At 41.3% G+C, this 26,614-nt stretch overlaps 1 protein-coding gene across 2 annotated transcripts in view; it reads right to left on the bottom strand.

Annotated features, from left to right (window-relative positions):
• Nucleotides 1-26,614, bottom strand: part of PLCB1 (phospholipase C beta 1) — a 332,313-nt gene that overhangs the window by 104,675 nt on the left and 201,024 nt on the right. For both annotated transcript variants that reach the window (XM_056486829.1, XM_056486830.1), the window contains exons 5-9: nt 24,530-24,609; nt 22,044-22,097; nt 21,460-21,535; nt 16,383-16,483; nt 14,838-15,004 (exon numbers count right to left, since the gene is read on the bottom strand). In XM_056486829.1, coding sequence (XP_056342804.1) covers nt 14,838-15,004; nt 16,383-16,483; nt 21,460-21,535; nt 22,044-22,097; nt 24,530-24,609 — 478 coding nt within the window. The remainder of the gene's footprint in view (nt 1-14,837; nt 15,005-16,382; nt 16,484-21,459; nt 21,536-22,043; nt 22,098-24,529; nt 24,610-26,614) is intronic.

Here is a 26,614-nt window from a genome sequence, read left to right as displayed (position 1 = left end):
ATTTCATCTCAACCACGTCTTTAGTTATTTCAGTGCCTGCCTACAGTAAAACAGATCTTCTGTATCTCTGAACTACAGAGATTGTTGTGACTCCCAACAATGAGAATTTCTTACCTCTTGTGCCCAACCCAAAATATTCCGCACAGTCTGTTAAATCAAAATCTCATTTTCCTGTTGATAGCATTGAAAAATTGAAGACTTCAGTCATACTCCTGACTTTGCTACTCTCTCCTTTCAGGACCCTTTTTATACTAAAACATATAAACTTACACATATTTTTCTAGAGTGTTAAAAAGTAGCAAAAAACTCGGTCATTTTTGCTGGTTCTTTTTTTTTTCTTCTTTAAAACTTGTAACCACATGATGCAAATATTGCATGTAAAGCATTTACTTAAAATCTGTGCTCAGAGAGGAAAAGCTGTAACAGTCTTAAGTGCACATCCTCATTTTCATAACAACCCAAGACTGGTAGCATTAAATGAACTTATTCATAAGAGAAGAAATGCAGTGACAACACAGAGCAATGGAACTGCCATTCATTCTTATGACAACAATTGTAAGATGGTTGGAAAGAAAACCAGCAAGTCCATCCACTGCTTTTAATCTGAGTGCAATCCTGTCAGGATCCACAGCTGCTTTGTTATAGAGTAACTAATCACCCAGAGATAGAGGCCCATGTATTTTCCTTTCCACAAGAAACAATTTAAGAAGGTGAAAATCAGGAAAAAAAACCCTACCACTGAGATTTTTCATAAAATTGAAGGTTTAGGAACCAGCTTTCCACTGCCTGAATCTACCAGAGAATGCCAACAGTACCAGTTGCTATCATGGAGTTTGCTTGACCTAAAATCCACCTGAGAGAAGACTCTGAAGAGAGAAGAAGTTTACTGGGATATAGGTAAAGAATGTGTTGTGTATCCACACCAAGTGAAATAACAGAGGAAAGAACAGTTAAGACTGAATGGGATAGCTGGCACTTGCATTTTGTTACACGGACAGGTTGATTCATGCACATCCAGTTTTCAAGGTTCTCAAAGTGATCTTTGTGTTCACTCTCAGAGTGCACCTGACAAACAGGGGCCTTGTTTTTCAGATGGAGATGGTCCTCCTGTGCACTGCTGCTGGTATTAACATAAATCACATACCATAAAGTGAGCATTATTCACACGTATAATTAGGCAGCTTCTGAGTTACACACTTGTCTGAGCTCACAGCCCAAGATGTGATTTCCCCTATCACAATTAAGCAGTCAGCATTTCAGAAAGTGAAGCAATTTGCAAGTTCAATTACAGCCAATATTGCACCAGTGAGAGATTATCTGCAGAATGGAGATGGCAGATGTCAAAGGGCCTTTGTGTCCTGGATATTAAAGAATAGATTGTTTGTGACCAATGTCAGTAATATTCTGAGCCAACTGCAGAGAGAATAATCCTTGGTGGACAGTCATCCAAAAAAAAAAAAAAAATAGTCTCAATTAAGTGGCAAGATTTGTTCTCTGTTTCCTTAAACATATTAAACCTTTACACAGACACTGGCAAGAAAAAATAATATGATCAGTTGTTTTGATTACAGTTGTCACCTTTTATCTTTGGATATATAATAGAAAGATTTAATGGTATGTTCAGGTATAAAAAGTTAGAGAGACAAGAGACACATAATGCAAAGACACAGAGACATGACAGATTCACATTTTGGTTTTTTTTGGCTTTTTGCATTAGAATTATCTAAGCCCTAAAATTTTGATGAAACATCCAAAAATATCTAGTGGGTTTTACTTCAAGTTGTAGTTAATTGGCTTGTCTTTTCCACTCACCACTGCCATGTTAAATTTGATCTGATGTCTCTTTTTGGGATGGAACTCACATTGTGTAACCACACCAGAAGCCATGTCAGCCACAGCCCTCAGCAAGACCCTTCTCTCTGCAGGGTTTGGAGTTTGCCAGCACAAGGAAGTTGTTTTTCTTCCCCTTCAAACACCTCTTCTCTAATTTATCCGATGAATTACAATTTCCCTCCCTATGGGGCCACTCAGTAGTGCTTTACTAAAACACTTAAAAGCAGTACAAACATAAAAATGCCTCTTTTTTCCTGAGGTACCTGGCCAGTGAAATGCTCAACACAAGTCACTCAAGTGCCACTGAGACACCTCCTGCTGAAGAGGGCCAGAGTTTCTCATCCTCCACCCTCCCTCAGACCCCCCCTTTTCCCCTCTCACTTTGTCCTCTTTCATTCTGCACATTTTCCTCTCACTTTTTTTACATTTCCCCCTCAACAATGCATTTTCCCTCACTGCATTTTACCCTTCACTCATAGAACCTTTTTTCCTTCACACTTTGTGCTTTTTCCCCCCACCCCCTGCACTTTTCCATTTGCATTTTTCCCATCACACTTTACCCTACTTCCCCTCACACTTCCCATTTTTCTTTTACATTTTGCACTTTTCCCCTCACTTTGTTCTTTTTTCCTCACTTTTCCCCTCACACTCTGCCCATTTTCCCCTCACACTTTGTATACATTTTTCCATCACTTTTCACGTTTTTCTGTACTTTTTCCCTTCTTCTCTCACACTTTGCACTTTTTCCCTCACACTTTCCACTTTTCCTCCTCATATTTTGCCCTTTTCCCCTCACACTTGGAACATTTTCCCCTCACACTTTGCACACTTTCCCTTCCCATTTCACACTTTCCCCTCACACTCTGCACTTTCCCTGCCTCACTCTGCATTTTTTCCCCTCACACTTTGCATATATTTGACTTGATTCCCAAAGCACCCATAAGTGGCCTGCTAAGGTTTGGTGCCAGCTAAGCAAATAACAGATCAATTTTAATGTTTTTTATTGTGCACTGGAACACAAAAAAGGCCTTAAAAATACAAGAATGAGTGTGGAGGAGAAATACAAAAGTGTCCAATGTATTCTTAGTCACAGACATTCCCAATACCTCAATATTAGAAATGTGTAGCTGCACACTTGCAGGGATTGTACAGGCTTTGATCTAACTAGAAATGCACCTGAATTAAAAACTTCCAAGAGTCTGGAAAGGCTCTGGAAATGTCTCTCTGTGCCTCTCTCTGTATTCATACACACATGCAGAAAAATGTGAAGCAGTTTCTTAGTAAATGGCTCCACAGAACACCTCCATAAAACCTTCAGGGTGGTGGAATTCATGCAGAGATCAAAAAAGAACCATCACACTGGGAACCAAGTGAAGCCAACCCAACTTGGCATTTTTTCATTAAAATTTGATAGGAAGGAGAAGTAATTTCCTCCTAGAAGAGGAATATGTTGAGAGATTCTGTTGAATTTCCTGACTGTGATCAGCTTCATTATACGAAACAGAGGAAGTCTTCATGCAGCTTGATCTTTTTCTGCATCCCTGGCTACCTGATTGTTCCAAAATAGTTACAAGGGAGGGAAAAGGAAGGAAAAGAAAAAAAAAACAAAAGCACAAATGAAGTGGCAAGTTCTGTGCATTTCACAATGGTTTTCTTATTAACTCCAGCTACATGATCCCCTAGCTTTCAAGGTCTATTACAATGGATCAAATAACTGAATGTCCCTGGTTCAGAGAAAAGCACATAAAAATGTAACTGTTGCTTTGTCCACAAGTATCAAGGCTCTTTTCTAGTCAACATTTGTCATCTCTAAATACAACAGAAATAATTTCTGTTATTCCAGATCTTTTTCCTGGAAGCAGTCTTCAGGCAAGTGACATACTTCTAGCAAACAATCTATTGAAAATTCACAGAATTTCTAGGGGTAATTAAGTGAATCCTCTTCTCTATGGTTCTTAAATCTTGTCAACATTCATCAATCAAAATGTTTTCTTCTGTAGCTTATGAGATCTGGAATATCCCCATCCCTGAGAGATGGTGATCACACATTAGCCATGAAGCAGAAATTGCAGCCAGCTGAAGCGTTTGATAGGACAGACTGAATCTTGTGAATACACTTCTCAGATGCTCCTCTGTTTGAAGACTTACTGTGTTATCACAAAACTGTGTTATCACAAGGCTCTTCTTAGTCTTGTTTGACCAGTCCAGAGAACCAGGCACATTCTCTTGTGGAGCCTGTGACAGCGCTAGGGCAGACACAGGTAACAGCCTGATGGAAAACTGTTCCCATGCAGTTTCCAGGGCTGGAAAAAGCACAGGCTGCTTTTGCCACAGAAATCCTTCTGTCACTGCCTAATAAGACACAGGTGACTTGACAAGATCCTGCTTTCCCAACCCCTCTAGCAGCCAGCATGACCAGTATGTTGCTCTGGATGTGGGAATGCTCCTGTGTCCCTGGGAGCTTGCCAGCTCCTCAACATGAGGATGTAAACAAATCCCTGCTCACTCAACACCTGCTAAAAGACATCAGGGTTCAAAGTAGGGTCGAGCTTCCAAAAGAAGCTTCTCCTGCAGTTCAGTGCCCTCTGTAGAGGTCTAGGATAACAACCAAAACACCAGCAGTGCAGTAGTCTGGGGGAGATACTAAAGTGCAGCTAACCCTGAGAACTTCTCAAACAGCTGCTTGAGCTAAACTTCATCCCCTTATTCTGGCAGGTATGCTGGATGTGCAGCTACTTGATTTTCCTAGAGTCTGCCCAGCCTGCTCCTAGGAGCCTTCCAGTCCTCCAGGAAAAGTCTTGGGACAGAAAACAAGAGATGCACAGTAGACAGCAGAAAAGACAACTTAGGTGAGCACTCTTCTTTGCACTTCATTCTTTCAACTATAAAAACAGCCCTCACTTGTCCCTTAAAATTTGTGGATGCTCTGTATGACAATTAAAATGTGCATTTGCTTGTACACAGTAAACAGGTTTGGCCAAATGGATCTTAAACACTTCTTTCTGTGTATTTGCAAACTCCATAGTGCTCTCCATTTGTTTACAGTCATGCTGTTATCCACTAGTTATAATGTAACTGGAAATCACGATTGTGCCAAGAGATGTTATTAAAGCAAAAAAGAAAACAAACAAAAAGGAAGCGAGACAATTAATTGGCGCCTTGTATCTCCCAGTCAGCAGAACAGAATTACAATAGTATTTTGTCTGACAGTGAAATCAGGTTTATTCCAATGCAGTCTATAACAATAATCACATTTGCTGTAATCCCACACAACTGAGCAGTCCTCTCAACCCAAAGATAAGAATCTAACAAGTAAAGCAGATATTGATAATCCAGTGAGAGATCTGCAAATCATGTCCCATTGGGAATTCTCTCTCACAAACGAGCACTGCAATCTACAGCTCATTAGGTATTAAAATTTCATGCACAGTGTGGAGTAGGATGCACAGAGTCCTGGTGTGTCTCTTGACACTAGGCACAGATTAGCTACTCTCTGCTCTCTAGCTTTGTGAGCCAGCAGAGAAGCTCACAAGATGAATTTACATAAAATTCACACTGTGTGGGACACAATGTGCCAGAGCTGCTCTGGTGGCACTCACAGCATTTGCATCCAAGTGATGCTGAAACCTGCTTGGCTTTTCAGACACATGTTTTACTACTATACTGCTATGGGGTAACTGGAGTTTCTGTCTGTATTTAGTTTTGCAAACCAGGGCAGGTCAGGATTGTCCTGCTGCACTGTCCAAGGGACACCCTCTAAATGGCAAAGTCATCACAAGGAGAGAATATGGTACAAACTCAGCCCAGACCAAAGAGACCCCAACCCTACAACTGGGTTACTAGACCTTACCCCAGGAATCTCAGTGCTGCTTTGTTTTAGAAAAAACACTGAGGACAGCAAAGACTTTCAGGCCTCAGGTCAGGGACTGCAGATATATCAAAATATCAAAGTACCAACCACCATTTACACACCACATGCAGAAATCATCAGTAGCTCCTCTGTTTTAGCAGTTCTCTCAATGATCAGTATGGGCAAAAATTCACACTAGTCAGACAGTCTAATCAAATTAATAAGTAGAGCAACACAAATACATCTGAATTACTGCATCTGGATATTAGTGAAGTATTTAATGAAGTTTTTAACTCAAATTTTTCCTAATTGGAAAAACTAATCTGCAAAAAACCTCAGATAGAAATAAACTGAGGTCAGCTTAAAAGATCAGTGTTTCTTTGAATTTAAAAGCTGAACTGCACAAAAAGTCCAGAGGCTGAACACTGATCAGCAGTAGGTCTGGTTCATAAAGTCCTTAATAATGTGAAAAAGTATAATCAACAACACAGGGTTTAAAGAACAGAAAGTTCCCTGGTGGCTGTTAGCAAAACAAGAGGGCAAAGCTGTAAAAAAACAGGTAAATGGGACACAAATCAAATGAGAACACACAAATAATAATTCAAGCTACATAGCCAATCTCTAGAGTAAAGAAAAATCAAAAATACAGAGGTGAATAGGAAAGAAGATGCCTAGAAACCTATCACCCTGAGAAGCAGATGAGATGCAGCAAGCCATCTGTATAAGAAGCTGCATCAAAAAAGATGATTAAGAAAAAGGAATTAAACATGTAACGAGACCAGAGGGAGCACTAGAAAACTTGGGGTGAGTGTCTGAAAAAGCTTGGCATTGCTTCAATTAACTGTGCTAGGAAATAGTCTTGCAGTGGATTTATTAGTTGCCTCATGGCTTAAATCCTTTAAAATCAAAGTATGACAATATCCTGTTGTGTTCAAATCTCATTTCCGTTCACTACACTTGGAGGAAAACATAATGGATCCAATTCTGCCCTCAGTTATATTCACTCAAATACCTTCTGTAATTAGACAGTTACCTGGCCACAAACCAAAACAAGCTGTCTTGGGGAACATGTTTGTGAAACAGAAAATGGAAAACTCAGGAAGAAAGGAACAGAGCAAGATTCCTTGCTCCAGTCTTGAATGGGTTCACAGTGCAATAAGACACAGGGAAATCTGAACATAAACAGAGAATGGTAGCTCTGATTCAAGATCAGGATAAATGACAAGCAGCCAGTGAGGGAAAACAGGAAGGCAAACATGTTGTGCCTAAGTAGCCTATATAAAAGAGCTTGCTCAGTATCCATTAATCCATGAGGAAATATTGCATGCCCAAGGACACGGAGATCCAGAGCTTTGTGCAGAGAAGGCTCATCAAGTAAAGCAGAGCTCAGTGTGTCTAAATCAGGAATGCTTGTCATTCTAATGAAGCTATCATATCCACTTTATCATCTGTACAAGTGCACAGAGAAAACAAGAGTGGATACAATTATTTATCTTTTGGGGGGGAGCAAGAAAATGTTTGCAGATGGAAAACCACTTTTCTGAACTATCAAGATGAGGCACTACAGCCCAAGACACTTAATTCACTCCAGGGAAGAAATATTTCCTACAAGCTTCCACGCAAGCCATGCCAAACAGCAAATCTACTTCTATCAGAATTAAAATGGGGAGCATTCCAAGGACACTGCCAAAGGGAAAGGAAGGAGTGTCATCTGAGTAAAAAAACAGATTTCCAAATCTCACTGGTACTGTAGGCATGAACCATCCAGGTTTAACAAGATCTTAAAGCTACTGTGCAATGTTGAACATGGTATTTATTTACTTACTGTATTAGAAGCCACAGGCTTTTTCAGCCCTTTTCAAGCTCTCAGGAAGGAAGGGCTCTAACCCACAGGGGCTACACTGCCTATGAAAAGGATGCATTTTTCTCCAGTAGCGTGAGAAAACAGCAAAACACATTGAAGCAGGGAAGATTCTGAACACTCAACGTGTTCTGTTCCTTAAAATGTATACCTTGGAAACATTTATTTTGATGGATATTGATCCTTTAAATGCCTGCAGCAGCTTTAAACCCTTCTGCTGTTACAATGCATAGTCACAGTTCAGAGATTCTGGTAAGCAGAGGTTTCGTGATAAGAACAAGTCTTGGAACAGCTTCTAAAACTTTAGCTGGCAGATGTATAAAAACTTGAATAACCAGTAATTGTTAAGGAGTGGGGGAAAACCCCAAGCAACCAAACTCTCCTAAGTCTCAAGACTGAAGCAGAGTTTTAGAGCCACAAGCCCATTCTCTGCTCTTGACTTGCCAGCAGAGATGCAGTAGAAATTATTTCTGACAGGATATCCCTAACAGGATATCAGAAGACAGTTAGTTTAGATCCAGTTAAATCCACAAAACCACTACAAAACCACCTTCACACCAGTCCCTAGCTAGCAGTGGAATGAGCACTTTGCAACATGGCAGATTCCTAAGGCAGCTGAGTGGAAAGGATTTAAATCAGATAAAAACACCATTCGTCGCAGCAATACTACAGTTACTTCTGGCAGACTTGAAAGAGGGACACCACTGGAACATGTCACTGTCTTGCAAAACCTCTCAAAAACATCCTCTGTACAATGCCTCAGAGTGATCCTGGGAGATGGAATAATGTTAAATGTTGGCTTACTTCCAATTGCTAAGTTGCACTAAAAGACATCTAAAAATATTTTTTTTTCTGCTAAGTGATACTTCTCTACATAAGCTATTAACGCACTTGCAAAAAAGACTGTCCTGTAGTATCATGGGAAGAGATGAGTGTCAGTGTGCTGTAAGTGCTGAAAAAAAATCTAAAAGAGAAAAATCACAGGTGACATTTTTACCCAGAAACTCCTGCAACTGAAAAAAAGATTAATATTAAAGAGAAGTGGGAAAGAATAAAGGGGTGGCACTGCAAAGACAGTGCAAATAAACTGAAAAGAAGATTTTAGTCCCTTTAAAGGGCCTTCCTTATTTGTTCTTTAAACTTGGTTCTGCAGCTGCAGGCACTGCAGTGGACAATCCCTTTCATAAACAACTTGAGCTCTTTCCTAATAACAATTGCTTTTTTTGCCCTCTTTACTACCTCTGGTAGTCTGTGCCAGGACCATATTGTTAGAAACGTTTTCCTAATTTCCAGCCTAAATTTATTCAAGGCCACTTGATCCCTCTGTGTTCTTGTGCCAACATTGTCCTTTAGTTTACCACTTCTTTCTGCCTCCCCAGTGTTGAACCCTGCTGTATTTATAGGCTTATTCCAGCTAAAGGATATTGTGAGATGATTGCATCTGACATGAGAAGGAAACTTCCTCATATGGATGCTGTGTTCCAGAAGTGCTCCAGCTCTCTGAGAGCCCTGCTCTGACAGATACCACACATCCCAAAACACTCCAGGGTCAGGCCGGCTCCTCCAGGCACAGACTGACTGTCTGTGGAGTCGAGCTGACCAGAGGATGAGACAAGCCCCCAAAATGACACACAAAAGGGGATGCCCAATGGCAGTGAGCCCATCTGGGGCTCCTGTGCCACTGGGCCTAGATGTCACCCAGTGGATCCCAGCAGCCTTCACTCCCTGTGTCCTTGAGGGCCCTTTCCAGCTGAAAGCACTACATTTGTACAAGTCATAATGAAGAGACAACCCATGCCACGTTTGTCCAAACTTTATCTACGTTTGTTTCCTTCAGCACTTGAGTCCAGGCTCCTTTATATTTTCAAAAGTAAACTTTATCTAATATTCATCTTCAAATAATAAATCCTGCTGCTAAAATTGAATACTTCCCCATGCTCCACAAAAGAGACAGCAACAAGCACAAAAGAAACAGTTTTACTGTTGGACTAAGTTTTCTATTTATGGGCTCTGATAGTCTGAGGCAGAGTCAAACACAATGCAGGCAGGCAACTTCAGAAAAATATGTCTCCATAACCCCTGAAAGGCAGTATTGACGTAAGAGTCTCCTATCTCTGAGCAAAAGCTCCAGCTGGAGGGAATGAGGTTCTAAAACCTCTAAAACTGTGTTTGCTTTGTGGTCCTGTCACTCCAAGTGTTTTCAGCCATTCTCAGTGCCAGGACACAGGGTTGAAGGCTGCCTGCAGGGTTTGATCCCAGGTGGTCCCTCTGGATTCCAGGTCATGGAACAGGAGTCACTGGTGTGGGCACTTCCATGTTGGATAGCACAGGGCTGGGCTCACTGCAGAACCTGCATTATCACCAGGAGTTTATGCTCTGCAGCTCTGAAGACAGATTCCACAGTAAGTCTGGGCCATTTTACATTCTGCACTGTTTCACTGATACCAGTGGAGCTATTCCTGGTACCAGATACCAGATCCAAAATGGATTTCTGCAGAGCTCATACTTCTTTCAATGTATCTGCATTATACACTGAAGTTCACAAAATTTGCCCTCCCTGGACCTAAACACATTTTTGGTATTTTCATTCTCTCTACTGCCAACAGCAGTGTTGAATGTTGCAAAATCCATTATCACTAGTCCACATCACTGTTTTTTCTAGTTAAGCTATAAAATTAATTTCAGATCTTGCAGTTGTTTTGGAACATTGCATCTCAAGTGAAAAACAAAGTGTAAAAATCTTTTAGAATGGAAAGTCCTCAATTATTAGGATTTTTTTTGCATCTACTTTACAGGTATAAATTGTGTCTTCATTGAACTATACCAACTGAAACAACCTCCAGTGTATTACAGACATACATTATGCAAATTCATTTTGACAAATAGTTTCCATTTACTTATTTATGCTGATACATTACCCATACTAACATTTGTTTCAGAGATATATATATATATATATATTTTAAAAACAATGCTTAAAAAGAGGTTTTCTGGTAAGCTACCTAACTTAGCACTTGCTGCTGACAGCCTGGGCTAGACTACAACTTTGATGTGGCTTAAACATTTCAAAGAGTAATAAATAGTGACTGGGGTCTATTGTTCTGTCAATATTTGAGACAGGAACAGTGCAAAGAGCTCTTCTCTTGTACAGCTGGAATGCTGGAAAACACTAACAATTCCAAAGTTAATGGGCTTTTGGGGAAGTATTCTTACTTTCCAGTGTTACAGTTGGGAGGCCAAAGAATTTCAACTGTTTTGTAACACTTCCTACAAATGTTTCATACCAGAAGGCCCAACCACTTGCCTGAATGATTTATACATCAGAATTTATGCTTTAAATATTATGAAGTATGTCTTAGAAGTGGAGCCATGGCTGCACAGTGCTTGTTTTTGCCATTAAAATCTGTTACCCAGGAAATGACCCCCTTCTGCCATCAAAAGAATCCAATGTGTAATTATTCTTAAGCAGTTACTAAAAGGTGAATTTAATGCAGTGGGGAGAAAATGTTTAAATTGCATAGAAGTTTAAAGGAGGAAAAACACATTTATGCTGGAATGAATACTGCCTGGTATTAAGGCTGCCATGGGAAAAATACATACAATAGATGCTGCATAAAATTAAATATATCTTAATTGAATGATAATTGCTTAATTTATTTTATTACCTAAGAAAAACACAGCGCAACAACTACCAATAAATGTGCACTGCAAAACAGAATTAATACTGGAATTATGGAGAGAGCATTATGGAGAGAGAATTATGCAACCAGCTCCTCTACAATCCCTCTAAATATATGTCTAACCAGAGCTGACATACAGCAAATAGATACAGAGAAAATCTGGAGAAAGAAATACTGTGAAATATAAGAGCAAAGCTTTTTTCCTCTGTGCAGATCTAAAGGTTTGGCCCTTTAAAATTCAAGAAGCAGAGATAATACTTAAATAAATGGATCCTTAAGAGGGAAAAAAAATCAACATTTTTATGCCATTACTTAAAGCCCTTTCACACTCTATTTTTGAATCTTCCACCACAAAACCCACTCTAAAAATAAAGGCTGATAATAACCTAACCCTTGTCTTGCTCCCTCCAAGGCCGATGGTGGAAACACATATTTTATAGCTTTAGTTATCTCACACCTCCTTTCCCTAGCAGACCTTGGGTTTGTGTTCTTCCCTGCTTTCCTTTCTAGTCTGGTACATGGGTACAGCTCTTCTTGCATGCCTGGAGTGTGGAAGTGACACAGGATGCCCCCAGAGCTGGGGCTGTGGCTCTGTGTTTTCCAGAGCACTTATCTGGTGCTCTAGAATGAAAGGTTTAAACTGAGACATCAGGATTTGAGCTCTCAAAGGTCCTTTTGAACTCAGAAACTTTTAGAAATGAATTGCATCATTAAGTAAGGGAAGAACCAGCATGTTTCTGCAGAATGGGAAAAGCATACATATGGTAAATTCTTCTGCAGCCTCAGAGTCCCCAGCACACTTCTGCTGACAGGGAGAGTCTGCTCAGCACTACCAGGGACTTCCTCCTGCTCCCACCTGATAAGGGAACATGTTCTACAATGAATTAATCTCCTTCACTGCATGACACAAAGCATTAATCACAACAGCTTACCTGAACCACAATAAAACACTACTCCAGACACTTAACCTATGCAGATGTCAAGCCCGCCTATCTGCTGATTTTGCAAAAGCTCCACCGCATCCCATCAATAAATGCACCTAAAATACATCAGTGACAAGCAGGAGCATGGGCAGGGTTTTTACTCAGAACTCTGTAACCCAAGGAACTGCACTAGCAACAACACCAGCATTAGATTTTACCAGGTACCTGAGGAGCTGCAAAAATTTAAAATATTACGGACAGCTCTTGCTTACTGTGTTCAAAATTGTGTAGGTGAGCAGCAACAAAAGGGCTACAGTGGTGACCAGGGGAATTATGAGATCCCAAAACTGTTTAAATAGTGCTGTGAAAGGTGAGAGACAGCACAACAACTCAGTAGAAATTCATTTAATTAGCTATGAGAGAATAATTAGAAGAGAATATTGTGGTCCAGTGGATGTGAACAGACAACGAACTGGGACAGGAAATTAGGAAGAACAATCATCAGACGAGTGAAGGTCTAGTACTACCCAAACAAGGAGCAAGGAGTCAGATGCTGTACATAGCTTCCACTTCATGAATTTGGATTTATGTTTTCAAGGAAAAAAGAAAAAAAAGTCTGGTTTTATTTAAAAAACCTTTTCAATGTACGAAATTTCTTTGCTAAGAAGCATGTGCAGCACACTTTTGGAGGTTGCCAGAGTATCTGTGCTCATTTTTCTGATGAAAACTGCCTGGAAATTTCACTTCAACAACCCTGGCAGCAGGAAGCCTGGGTGATCATCTCTTTTACAGAAGAGCAGATTAAAAGGTTAAATCACTGCTCTAAATATGTGATTGCATTTTGGTGACATTTTATAGACATGAAGAATTTTTTGACAATTATTCCATGAGTGTAGAAATGAATGCACACCTACACTTCATTTAATATACAGTGAATTGCATTCCCAACTTGGAGCAGATGTACAGAAAATATTGTGTCCCCATGTCACTCCTGATTAGCCAATTCCTGTCATTTTAAGGCAGTAAGCTTGGGATTTGCACTAGAGCATGTGCCAGTTCCTGCAGCTCAGCTGCCAGACAAGGGGGTGGTGTCTTCAGCACAGAGGTGGTTCTTAGGTTGTGCCAGCTGGACCCCAGTGCACAAGTCTGAAAAGGGAAAAAAACCCCACAACAATCCCACAGAAAGAATTAACTCTCTGTGATCTGCCTTCCCCTTGTTCAAGTCAGCATTTTGAGAGAGAACTGATTCTTTAAGAGCAACACAAATCACACCCAGGAAGAGAAGCACCTATGGAACAGCAAATATCTACAGCAAATGAATGCACCAAGGTAAACAGGGTAAAGCTGGAGGTGTCCCACAAATCCCACTGGAGGGTGGTAGCAAATACCACCACAGCACCTTTCTTCCTGGGCCCTGTTTCATGTTTTCTCCTTATTGCTAGTCAGAAGGTGATTCCATTTTGACTCTGGCGTTCTGCTGGCACACCAGCACATTCCTTCTAATAAATCCTTTATTTGGTTTATATGAAGTGCTAATATTTGGGTAACAAGAATGATCTTTTAGGTAACAGACTTTCCTGCCTCTGGTGGGAAATAAGGTAAGCACAGAGCACAGTTCTAATATTTGCACAGATGAGAAAGGAGGTCACAACGTGTTTCCATTTACTCAAGGTACTGTTCCTTCTGACGTCAAAAGACAGTTTGCATAAATACGGCAAAGAAGCAGGATTTAACCCTCTGGCAAAACCTCTGGAAACACTCAGTTTGATTGGACTAGAAAAATAAGAAGACTTAAGAGAAAAATTAGAAGTGTTTGAGAGACAACATTGATCGTGACATCAATTTCTTTCAGGACAACATCAAGGTGAGAAGGCCAGGGAGAGATGGGAGTGCCTTCAGTTAATCTCTGGACTGTTGGGTCTTTTTGGACTTTTTTGATCTACAGTCCCTGGACCAAACAATCTTTTTTTCATATTAGATCTGGTTTTCAGGATACTCCCATGCCTCTAAAATTTCTAAGGTGTAAACACATCAAAAGCTGGGCTAATCATTAGGATATGCGGATTGGAATAAAACAGGATGCAGACACAAACAGAATGCGCTTTTAAGACTGGTGGTGGTAGCAAAAATCTGCAGAGATGTGTGCAGGAGTTCTTTCACTGGTTTTGGCAAAATGCCCAGCTAAGTCTTGATAACACTTGAGATGTTTAAATGGGAATTGTCTGTGATTATAGCATGAAATACACTGAGTTGATTTCATATCTTGCATTGTACACCACTCTATCCAAAAGCAGAGGGCTAGACTTAATAGTATTATTAAATGATAGAATTACCATGCTCTTAGTTGCATTGTCTCTGATTTTTTCTTTCAACTTATCATTTCAGATGCTGGTAAACACCCATTGTGATAGCCAGGTTTCTGCTGAGGGTCACATACCAGAACAGCTCTTCTGTCAATCACACACACTGCAAAGCAAGCACAGAAACCAGCCCCATCCTTCCTTACCTGATACCAACCAAACACATTTACAATTGCACCACATGATGTCCCACAGGCCTGCATGATCCCAAAAGCAGACAGCTGGGAAAGCACCCAGATTTTGAACCAAATTTTGCTTTAGCATGTAGGATAATTGAGTTACTGTTTCACATCAGGAACTGAGTACAGCAGGAGTGTGAAATCCACTGACCTTTCTTTGCTAGGTTGCTGTTAGGTTCATACTTCTCAATCAGCACTTGAACTTGTTCTTGTTTGAGTGGTGGATAAAGGATCTCATTTAATCGTGGATCCCGTTGCTTCAAATTTATAAAGTCCATCATCTGATCAACAGTAAGGTAGGGCTTGCTCTTGGCACCACTGGAGAGAAATTAAAGCAACAGCAAAGTCATATTAATGCATTTCCTTGAAATCTTGTTCCATGTCTGAAAACTCACAAGGAAACTGAAACAAGATTCATACAAAACCATCATCAACACAAACATTGCTCCACTATGTCTCTGGACTAATTTATTTTGCCAATAGTTCTTCATCAACCATCTAGGACAAAGATCTTTGACAATGCTCAGCATTACAGGCATCAATGTGAAGGCCTGGAGTAATGCTAAAAGCCTTTCATTCCTCTGAATTCTTGGAATTAAGCTATTTTAAAAAGTAAAACAGAAAACAGCCGTGGAATTCAATCCCAAGCTTGCCACAAACACTCTGCTGGCATTCCTGGTCCAACTATTTGGGTTTACTGCTGAATAACAGCAGCCCTGATTTCATTATTCTGGTAATTTGTATGGGTCCCTTTTTACAAACCTTTTAAAAACTCTGAGGTGCTGTGTAATGCAAGCAAAAAGATGGCTATTTAGAGAGTCAGTGAAAAGAGCATAGTTTGGGTACAAGTTGTGCCCAGATAGAAAGCCAGGAAGCCTCTGGGCCAGGTGATGAGCTCAGGGCTGTTTAGAGCACTCAGGGCTGGCCGAGTTCTGCTCTGCCAGGGAGCAATGGGAAGCCTCTCCTAGGTGCAGTGGGAGCAAAGTGGGACAGGGCTCTGAAACCCCAACCTTAGGGGCAAGAACCCCTAAAAGACAATGTGAGCACGGTCATGTTGCTAAAATATGTTCACCAATTGCTTTGGAGGTCATGGGGTGTATTTTGGAAATTGCTTTCCTCTCATATTGCTTAATGTTCTGACTCTATTGATCAGGATCTGCTGAAATTGGAAGTACACAGATTGCTGGAAGGGATAGAAGCACCAGGAGTTTCAGAGCTCACAACTGAACGTATGAAATCAGTTGTAGCTGGGGCTGCTAATTTAATTTCACGGTGTGAATTCAACATACACAAATCCTAAAAGTTACTGCATTTTTTGCCAGTCCTAATTAAGCTTTTGGGGGTGATTATACATATTCTCATGCCTATTTCATGCTGTTATTGCTTATTACTCTTCTTTCTTACTTTCTTGGAAACCTAAACTATTCTGATCAACACAGAAAAACAAGACCTGGCAGCTCTGCTCCTCTAGGAACAAATTCCTTTAAAACCCAAGCCATTAGAAGTGGAGGTAGGAGTCTAGGAGAGAAGAAACCCTTGATCCAAGGTTAAATAACAGCCCTGCTTGACATTTAAATCTGTTACTAGCAAGCCCTGCATGCTGCTATACTATAAATAATCTACTTTGCCATCCCCAGCCCAAAAAATCAGTGAATGGGGAAAATAAATAAATAAACCAACAAGAGTCTCTCCTTACAACTCTGAAAAGATGTGGTCGATCTCGGGCCGAGGGCAGAGGTTGTTTAAGAACACTCTGTACACTTCTGGCGTGAAGTCATCTTGAGGGATTGAATCGTTCTGTGAAATGGGGAAAAAAACAGTGAAAGAGAGACACAGCACTTTTATATGTTCCTTGCAAACAGATCACTCACTTCTTGGCTGCTTTTGATTTCCTTCCTGCAACCTAGAGAAGCCCAGATTCTGCAGCATTTAAATTCCCTTGAATCATAGAGAGCTTAAAGAGTACATCTTTAAAAAATAGGTACAAACACACCTCTTAGCTTCCACGAGGCACAGTTATCTCATTATCTGAGCACCTGTGAAGGAGTAGGAAGGGACATCTCCCCATCTAACCTACAGCAGAAATAGGTATATCAGCCCTGATGAAGCCTCTGAGCTCACCCCAGCAGTGCTGAGCCTGTGTTTTTGAGTGAGCAGAACAGCAGCATCACAGAGGATGAGGATGCAACCCATCTTTCCAAAGCTGCCACAAAACTAGGGAACAAACTGGGTCACTGTGTCATTGCTAATACACTTGTTCCCTGACAGCAGCAGTGATTTTGCCTTTTCCTTCCTGAAGATACATGTTCAAGATGCCACAATTCTGGGTAAGACTCAAGCAGCAGAGCTTTTCCATCCATCTTTGTCCTAAACACTCAGTGTAACACATTTGGCAATCAGATTTCTTTTAGAGGAATTGATACAAATGCTCTCCTGCAGAAGACATGCCAGTATTATTTTTTTCCTTACATTTTCTACAATTTAGTCTAACTTCTCGATGACAGTTTAATCAGCCTCACTACATTCTTCTCTGAAAAAATCAAATGACTGGAGGCAATTACTGCACTGGGTAAGTCCTGTGCAAGAAGCTTGAGTGTCCTTCATCCAAATCTATGACATGTGGTGTCTGGGAGCACCACAGGCCCACAGGATGCTCTCCATGCTCCAAAATGCAATGAACTAGAGGAGGAAGATGGTAACTTGGGCAGGAAGCTGCTTGCTTGGCAGGCTGTTGGAGGCGAGATGCTGCTGGGCAATCAGGGCTTGTATTTATTCTGCCTGTTTAGCACCGTTGCCAAGGGAACCGGAAGCATCCGTTCAAGCCTTTGTCAGACACAAGGAAACTTTTCTGTATTTTCCTGCTCTGGGTTACAATAAATAAAAGATACCACAGGCGTCACTTTGTCTCCTTTCATCTCAAACCCACAGGGGCCCGAGAGGGTTTTATTCTGCTTCTGCCCACAAGAGCAGAGTGACCAAGCTGGGCTGTTCCTCTGCTCTGCTTGGATAACCATCTCCAGGCTCCAGCAGTCTAAGGTGACCCCATCAGACCCTGGTGCCCTCCTTTTTTTGGCAGACTGTGAGTGGCTGCAGGGTGAGCTGGTTCAAAGCTTACCCTGCCAAAACCTCCCTGTGTGTTTTCCATGGGATCAATCCCTGAGCCAGGTAACTTTCCAGTGGCACTGCTGCCAAGTCCAGTGCAAGGGTGGATGGAGAAGTGGGAAAGCTGAGGGTACAGGATGAAAATAGCTCCTTCCAGTGAGGGCTGCCAGTGGCACTGAACCTGCACCCATGACACTGATAAATTCAAGCTGTGGAGCTCTCAGTGCTGACAGCTGTGTTTTCCTTAAGGCAGGGATTCTCAAAGCTTGGGAATTTACTTGTTAGAGTTGGCACCTTGCCCTCCCCTGCTCCCTCTGCTTATAATCCCTGTCCAGCAGGGTGCTGCTCCTTAGCTGAGGGCTTCCCAATGATTCTCTAATTACCACAGAACTGCAGTCCCCCATCAAGCCACTATCTTTTTCTTTACAAGGGATTTGAAGGTGCTCAGCTGAACAAAAGTGGATCTCTTCCAATGACCTGAGATCCAGGCTCTGATTTGCCACTCAAACCCAATTAACAGACATTGGTTTGCCTCTGTGTCTCCAAACACCCACTACAAAGAGAATAACCAACATAAGCCTTCAGACATAAGTTTACAGAACTTTTTAATAGGTATTTCCTACCAGAATCATAATCAGTGGGCTACAAAACACAAATATCTAGATGGGAGACGAGAGCCACCTCAGGCACAACCTCACTATATTTGGCTTCCAAAAGCCTGTCTGCCCAAAGGGATTAAAATACACTGCCCCCTTACTCAGCCTGGTCTGAGCCATCCCCATTTCAGAGGAACCACCCACACACCTTATGGGCTCATCTCTTTTTTGACACCAATGAACAAAGCACAAACCTTCTGTACCACATGAGAGCATCCCTCATTTCCAGCTTGGCTTAATACTGGCATTCAATTTTATTCTGTGATTAAGACTCTCTACTAATTTCAAGCACGGCTGATTTATGATTTGCCTGGTAACCTGCCTGCTTTTATAACATCTGTATCCAGTCTGTTACAGATTTGGCAGCATAAGAGCTAATTCAGATTATTTGCACATACTGGACTCAAGAGCTGGTTATTTTATTTTAACAGTCAAGCTCACTGGTTCTTCATTGTGAACCTCAACATTAACTAGCCACTCTTCACAGCCAAAAGGCCAGCTAAAATAAAGCCCTTCAAATTCTATTTAAGGCACCTTTAACCAAAACAAACCAAAATATCCAGCAATAACAAAAAACAAGCCCATTTCCAAAAAGTAGCCAAGACTTAAAAAAACAAAACAATGTAAGGAAATCAGATGGCAAACTCAGAAATTCATTGGGGTATGTTAAAACTTTGTTTAAACATTTATTTAAAAATCCTTCTGCTTTCAGCTCTGCTGGATGATGACTGTTCCAAATATCAGGGCTTGATCCTGCAAGACTCTACACAGGGCAGTTCTGAACCAGAAAGAGAGAAATTAATAAAGCCATGCTTTGAAGAAGTGCTTGACTTGAGGTCCATGGGCCACCCCACTGTGATCATGCTTGGCTGAATCAGGGCTGGAGTGCTCAACACCGCAGAGAATCCATCCCTTATTAAGGTCCTTAAATACAAAATAAAGGATTTATTTTCAGCAGTTCCAAGGATCCTCTCTAGTGCTATTCCTCAGGATGAAAACAATTATCCAGGCAATGAGAACTCTTCCTCCTCCAGCACTAAATGCAGAGCCTGCACATCGTGCCACAGTGTCTCCTGGCAAGCACACACACACAGGGAATTCCCTGGAGAGTGGGAATATTTGTCCTGTCACTGAAAAGTCCACACAGGGACACTCTCCCCTGGTACCTGTGCCTAGATCACTGCAAAAGGCAGATGAGGGACTGCTCCAGGCTTGAAGATTCTTTCCTAAATTCCAAGAGCTGCAGCCAAACACGGTGTGAAGCTCATGTCCAATGAGCTCCACATCTTCTCAGAGCAATGAGAGGTGTGGAAACTCAGGGAGAAAATCCACGAGGCATGAAAGTGAAAAACCAAAGAGCCTAAACTGCTAATGTCCATGAGAGACTTTCATGAATTCTCTGAATAATTTGGTGTTATTTTACTGAGCAAGACTCCCTGATATTCATATCTTGCACACTGCTGGAGTCTATTGCTCTTCCAAGGCTTTATGGGAACACCATTTGTCCTGCAGTACAATAAGGCAGAAAAGCTGCAAGTTGAAGCTAAGAATTTCACTTGTACAAATAAACAGGAACACAAAGGAAAAGAGCTGTAGTTGAAGTTCTGCTTTTCTTCTATTCCCTTACCTCTGTGAGATCCAGTTTTGCCCTTCTACAATATTTTTCAAAGATGATCAACACAGTTTTCTTTGGTGCATGCAACACATTTCTCTTTTGTCCCAGCCAAAGAAAGGATCTACTTTATACTCTGAATAATTTTGAAGGTGGTATCCCAGCAACAAGCAACCAGCAGTGTGTATATAAAACTGGCTCTACTTAGATAAATAGCAGAAAAAAGCTGCAGTTTCTTCCAAAGACCCAAATGATATTTAAATTTTCTTTTCAGAGACATGTAGTAAATGGAAGAAATAAATCAGCTGATTCAGGAAGCAGAGCCTCAGAGATTTTTTTTTTGCACACTTTGTCTTGTTTGCTATCAATTGAATAGAAAATCATCATTAAAATTATTCTGTCCACACTTCTTACTTCACAATATTACTTTAGATAAGATTATTACAGTATTTTATACCTACTTTGCTGACATTCCTTGGAATTTTATGGAACTCAGCTCCCAAACCTATGAAGGAAGGACACTGTAAGAAGTGCCTGAAGTTTGGCTGGTGAAGATTTTGCTGCACTGTTCTCCTGGAGCTGTAGGAATGGGCTCCATTAAACCAATGGGGGAGCAAACGTCGAGAAAACCTCACAGCACAGTTTTGTGTAAGTCAAGAGATCAGGGATGCAGGCTCTCCTCTGCTACAGAATGGTTTTGCCCCACTTCTTGGGCCCCTGAATGAATTACCCTGCAAGAAGCTTTCCTGGGATTAAAACCCATTTTGAGCAGGGAGGTGGGACCAGATGTCTCACTGTGGTCCCTCCCAGCCTTACCCAACCTGTGATTCTGGGACTCCACTGCTTACTGGAATCATCTGCTCAAGCTCATTCCTTCTGAAAAAAGCCTTCTTGAGGGTGAGGTACCATCCTGGAAATGCTCTGGGCTGAGGAGAGCTCCTGGATTAGCAGGATGCAGTGGCTGCATCCCTGCAGTGTTAACAGCTTCCACAACACAGCATTTCAACATTTCCTTCATGCATCTTTTGGATAAGCCAGGGTGGGTTTAGCCTGTCACTTATCTCCAGCTACAGAACACACCTCAGGCTAACACTGCCCTGAAACCATCCCTTGGAAGTTGTGCAACAGTCACCTATTCTTAAAATGCCTCCACAGGATTCCTCCAGGACAGCTCACACAAACTCTGCCCTTTCTTTGAATCCTTTTAGGCTTCTTCCAGGTGCTCCTGATCCTAAACAACTTCAAATCAAAGGTACTCAGATGGGTATCAGGAACTTCTGTGTGGGAAAGGCAGAGCAGTTGCTGAGGTCCCATCCAGCAGCAGAGCCAGCACAGCAGGCTCAGAAGAGAGGAAAGAGCACCAAATCCCAGCAATGATGATGTGAGTAAGTGCAGATGCTTACCCTGGAGGAGGGAAGGTTACAGGCTTCTAACGCGGTCTCTACCCGTTTTCTGTCCGAGGAGAACAAGCGGTATATGCTGCAAAACGAGAACAAAGCACAGGGGCTTGGCTTAAAGACATGTCTTGATGGCCCATCTGCTCAAAGACTGAACATCTCTTAGCAGCCTATTGCATCTTCAGCTATTTATTTCCATTTGCTGGCTGCACAGTAGCAGAGGGGAAATTAACAGTGCTCAGTTTTAACTCTACCCCACACCAGCCCCTATCACAGCAGGTATTTATTTCAGTTATCACTGGTCTTTTCATTCCCCCAGTGGCATGCAATTTGAATCTGTTTATTTTCACATATCCCTGAGATAAAGATTTGATTTTTTTTTTTTTAATTTTCACAAGTGGAAAGAACCAGGGCAGTGAGTCAGAATGTCTGTGCCAAAAGGACATTTGAACAGAGAAATCCCAAGGATCACTGGCCACTCTGTTATAAACAGAGGGTAAAATTATTCTTCTAGGCATGGGGGTCTCATGCTCATCCCAATCCCCAAAGTCAGCAGAGAGCACATGCTAAGGAAGGGGACCAGCACTTACTTCTTCAGAGGAATGCGCCCCTCTGGAGTCACCTGCAGCTTGAGTTTTGTGTAGCTGTGGAGAGAAAAGAACCCTGCTTTATTTTTACAGCATTCTCAAGGACCTCTCCCCCAGCTTTCTAGATCTGGGCTAGTGCTCTGGTCATGGGGCAAGTTCCACTCAGCTCTTTCTCCCAGTATGGAAAGATGTTGGGATATCATTATTGACTAAAAACCTTCTATTGTCTGTCCTGAGATAACTGTAAATGAGCTTTGCAGTAACATCATCTGGTGAAAAATGTGGCAACACTTAAATATTTAAACGGATCTTTTTTTTTTTTTTTTTGTTAAAAAACTCAGCTTTTTCACTTTACCCACTTTTGATCTGCCAAAAGAAGAAGAAACTGCATGGTTCTAATAAATTTTCCTTTTTTTTTCCCAACAGAAAATGCCATTAGCAACCACTTCAAATACAAAGTGCATGCTAAAACTAGGACAAATGGGATAGGAACATTTCCACAAATCCTTGATTTCCCACATTCATCTTCTGGAAACTGAAGCCTTTCGTGCTACTGTGTCACCAAGCACAACTCCCAGCACTGAGGGAGATTAAAACAAAAAAATCACAGCAGTTATTAAAAAAAAAAAAAAAAAAAAAAAAGTTTCTTTTTTTTGCCTTCTATTTTTTTAAAAATTTGACTATACTTTGGTCACATTGAGTTTTTTCCTCTACAACCAAGGAAGTTAGAGATGACAGAAGATGAGGAAAAGCATCTCAAGTTGTTTATTATTGCACCTCCAATGCTCCAAGGAACTGAATGTCATAAAGAAAAAATCCTTCATTCTGCTCTAATGCAATTTGGTTTTCTCTTTCAACAAAAGGGTTCTGACAGGACTCCAACCAACCCTTTGCTTAGTACACCAGTTATAATGGGGAAATAATTTAATCTTCAAAGTCATAGATTTCTTAAGTGACTGATTTGGCATCCGTGCAGAGGAGCTGGGAAGCCGTACAGTTTCCAAGTGATTTATTAATTAGTGGAAAGAGACACAGGAATGCCACGCTTGCCTGCTACTGAATCTACGCACTGTGTCCAGTGACTTCATCTTTAATTAATATGGCTTGAACAACTGCCAAAGAACAGCTCCAGACAAGGAGCTCTGCTGTACTGTGTGATGACACATTTCTCCTCTGATTTGGATAGGAAAAGGCCCATTAGGTACAGCCCCAACCCTCCCCATACAGACCTGACAGCAGAGCTCACAGGCCACCTGGGGATTTCAGGGGCAAGGAAACTGTAGAACCAAATCACTCTCAAAACTCATAGAGCTGAAGGAAGTCACCAGCTCAGGTGAGCACATTCCCCACTGCCAACATTCACGGCCAACAGGAAATGCTAAATGTTCCCATCCATTTGGGATTTTGTTTGCCTAATACATCCCTGCTAGCCCAACACACTATTATAGTTCCAGCAACATCCACCCTTCAGAGCTGCACCACAACAAACACCATGAGGAGGAAACATCCACAGATACATGCCCCTCCTTCCCAGAAAAAGCACCTATGATTCTGTGGGATTAAAGTCAGGCACACTGGAACATTCTGACTCTGGGTGCAGCTAATCAAAGTAGTCATTCACAGCCTCAGAAAGTCCAGGAAAAAGGAAGGTTAATTTTGGAGGGGAGAAAGTTTTAGGAATATAAGTTTAGTATTTAGCTGGACTGAGCTTGTCTGTGAGCAGGAAAAGGTGTTTGGAGGAGACACTAAGCTGACTTTAAGCAGCAAACTCACAGGCTGGGGAAAGTGCATCCCCTCTTTTAGAATCCCAAAATGCCAGTGAGTATCCCAGCTCAACACCAAGCACTTTCTGGCAGGCTTTGCCATGCTGTTCTCCAAGCTCTGATTTACACAAAACTGCCTCAGCCCATGCACTTCTCATCACCTCAGAATTGCTAATGTCAGGTTTAGCTCTCTTCCCTTTTAGGTGTGTATTTCACCCAAATTTCCTCAAACAGCTTTTCTACTTTGTGGAAAGCAAATCAGAATCTGCCCACTCTGCCAAGCAATCCAGAGGAATGAATTCTCTCTGGATCACATGGAAACCAGAGATTGGACTGAGGAAAAGGGACTTCTGGCATTTCTCTTTTCTTTTTTGTTATCAATAAAAGACAAAAAGGAAAACAAACCAGAAGCAAGTCAGCCCAGAATATTCTTTCTTTTTAAATGGAGACCTTCAGCCTACAGCTGTACAAGGGGCAGGGAGCATTCAATTCTGATTTTTCCTGCAATGATTTACCAGTTTGCAAGGAGAACCCTAAAAAAGATTTTTGTTTAGATGACTTCGAGATAACAGGCTTTTTAGAACCATCCAAACAAGGACCTGTGTTTACAGAAGTGACAAGCCACCAGAGCAGAAACAATAGATGACAAGGTGAGTAAGAAGCACGGAGGAAAATGACGCAGAGGGAAGAGCAACACCCACAGGGTGACATGCGAGGGCCACTCACGCTTTTTCCAGAAACGCGTCCCTTGACATGTTCTGTGCCAACAAATTTGTTGCCAAACTGAACACTTCATCTGACCATTCCTGTGAAGAGAAAAAGTGAGTAAATGAGGATCAGTTTAGATGTTTACTGACACAATGCAAAATATTTTTGAAAACTATACTTTCAAAAAAAGGGCCTAATTAAAGCCTGAACTTGATTTTTCCAATTACAGCTTGCCTCCTCATTTGTGAGACCTGATTTTCTCATGCTACAAAAAAAATGAAGACTGTTACAAATTAAAGTCAACTCTATCCAAGATCTTCCCAGCCAATGTAAGAAACAAGCTTTAAAATTCACAATCAGTACAAATTTGCAGAAATACATTTCAATTACCCTGATATGCAAGGAAGATGCAACTCCAATGAACTCTTTCCCCCTTTTTACATCCTTACACTGTGGTCCTAACCCTCACTAAAATTTTTTCCCTCTTCCTGGTGTAGGGAAGAAATGCCATAGAATCATGAAATGGTTTGGGTTGGAAGGGATGTCCAAGAGGACCCACATCCAACCCCCTGCCATGGGCAGGGACACTTTCCCCTAGACCAGGTTGCTCCATATTGTTCAAGTCCTTTCCTTGCATCCCTGACCCTTTCCAGGTTCCCAGCAGGGCTGATCCATTATTATAAACTGAAGTTTAGACTCTGAGTTTGTCCTGCTCTCCTCCCTTGCAGGTCTCTCCCACAGCTTTTCATTGACAGTTTCATTGTGTTTTTCCTTTCTAACTTGGTGCTTATTCACAATCTTTAATTGCAAACCTTTTTAATCACAACTGTGGTTTTGGATTGGCTTCATTTCACCCCATTAAAAGAAAGGGAAGAAAACAAGCAATGCCTTTGCAAACAATGTGATTTCTTTTTCTTTGTTTTAGCTGACAAAACTTTCAGAGTTTTGTTCCAAACCAAAGTTATTTTTCCTTTCATAACAATCCAAATCCAAAATTCCCACTGCCACATTCTTTGGGAATTATTCCCTTCTCATTTTTTTCTCTTGAGAAAAAACAGTAAGAAAAAAAAAAAGGAGGATTCCATTCCAGCAAAAATGGATAGGCATGGGAAGTGTCATTGACTTCCAATGAAACAAATATTCCTATGTCACTTTGGAGCTTAGAGCTTGTTTTACCTAAAAAGCCTTATTTTTTCACATGACCAGGTGATTGATTTGGGAAGTTGGCAGGTTTTTTTTTTCCGTCTTTTTTATATGCTAAGGTTTTTTCCCTGATGTTATCCCTTGTTCCTGAAACTGGTCTCACGCTGCTGCTCCCAGGTAGGAGAAGATAAGGCTGCCTGTATGCCCAGTGTTTTAGTGGCCTTTGATGTCCTCCAGCTCTCAGATCCTGAAGCCCATCCTATTTACCACCTCATCCCTAACCAACAGAGATGCACCTCTCCTGTGGCTGGTGTTTCTGGGAGAGAAACCTTCTTCCCTTGGACACAGACCTCCTGGAGGCAAATCAGTGCTGCTCAGATAGTCCTCCCCTCTGCCTTCTTGTGACCACTGCCATTTTTCTTCTTTAATTGTTTTTCCTTCTTAGGTCTAGTTTGAAAAAATCAGGGGTGTGAGAAAGCAGAGGAGGAGGAACTGGGTTTGTTAGCAACACAACTGCTTTGCTGTGACTCTTGGAACAGAGAGCGTATTAAGTGCAGCATCTGTTTTTCTTCTTGGCAACTCATTTTTCCAGGCTCAAAATAGGCTCATCTTGTAAACACTGCTTTGTTTAGGCACTAATAATAGCTGCTCAAACTTCTCCCTGTGACACTAACGGCCACAGAGATTAACAGCAACACAAAATACTATCTGGAAATTGAAAATACACTGCCTTTTAACAGAACATGATAGACTGTTTTCACCTTGCTGCTTCTGCTGGGCTTTAAGCTGGAATATTTTGTATAAAACAGAAGTAGGGCACTTCAAGAGTATCCCACACCCCCAGCTCTTCCTTTTCTTTGTCCGATTGCTTGTTGACAGGAATGTAAGGGGAACTCACTTATTATATGTGCCTGTCACACACATTATTTATATAAGCTGTTTTGCCATTTGTTCTATTTT

Source organism: Oenanthe melanoleuca, chromosome 3 (genome assembly GCF_029582105.1).
Source record: "Oenanthe melanoleuca isolate GR-GAL-2019-014 chromosome 3, OMel1.0, whole genome shotgun sequence".
Taxonomy (NCBI): domain Eukaryota; kingdom Metazoa; phylum Chordata; class Aves; order Passeriformes; family Muscicapidae; genus Oenanthe; species Oenanthe melanoleuca.
Note: the sequence above shows the minus strand (reverse complement) of the source record. Positions and strands in the feature narration are given on the sequence as shown.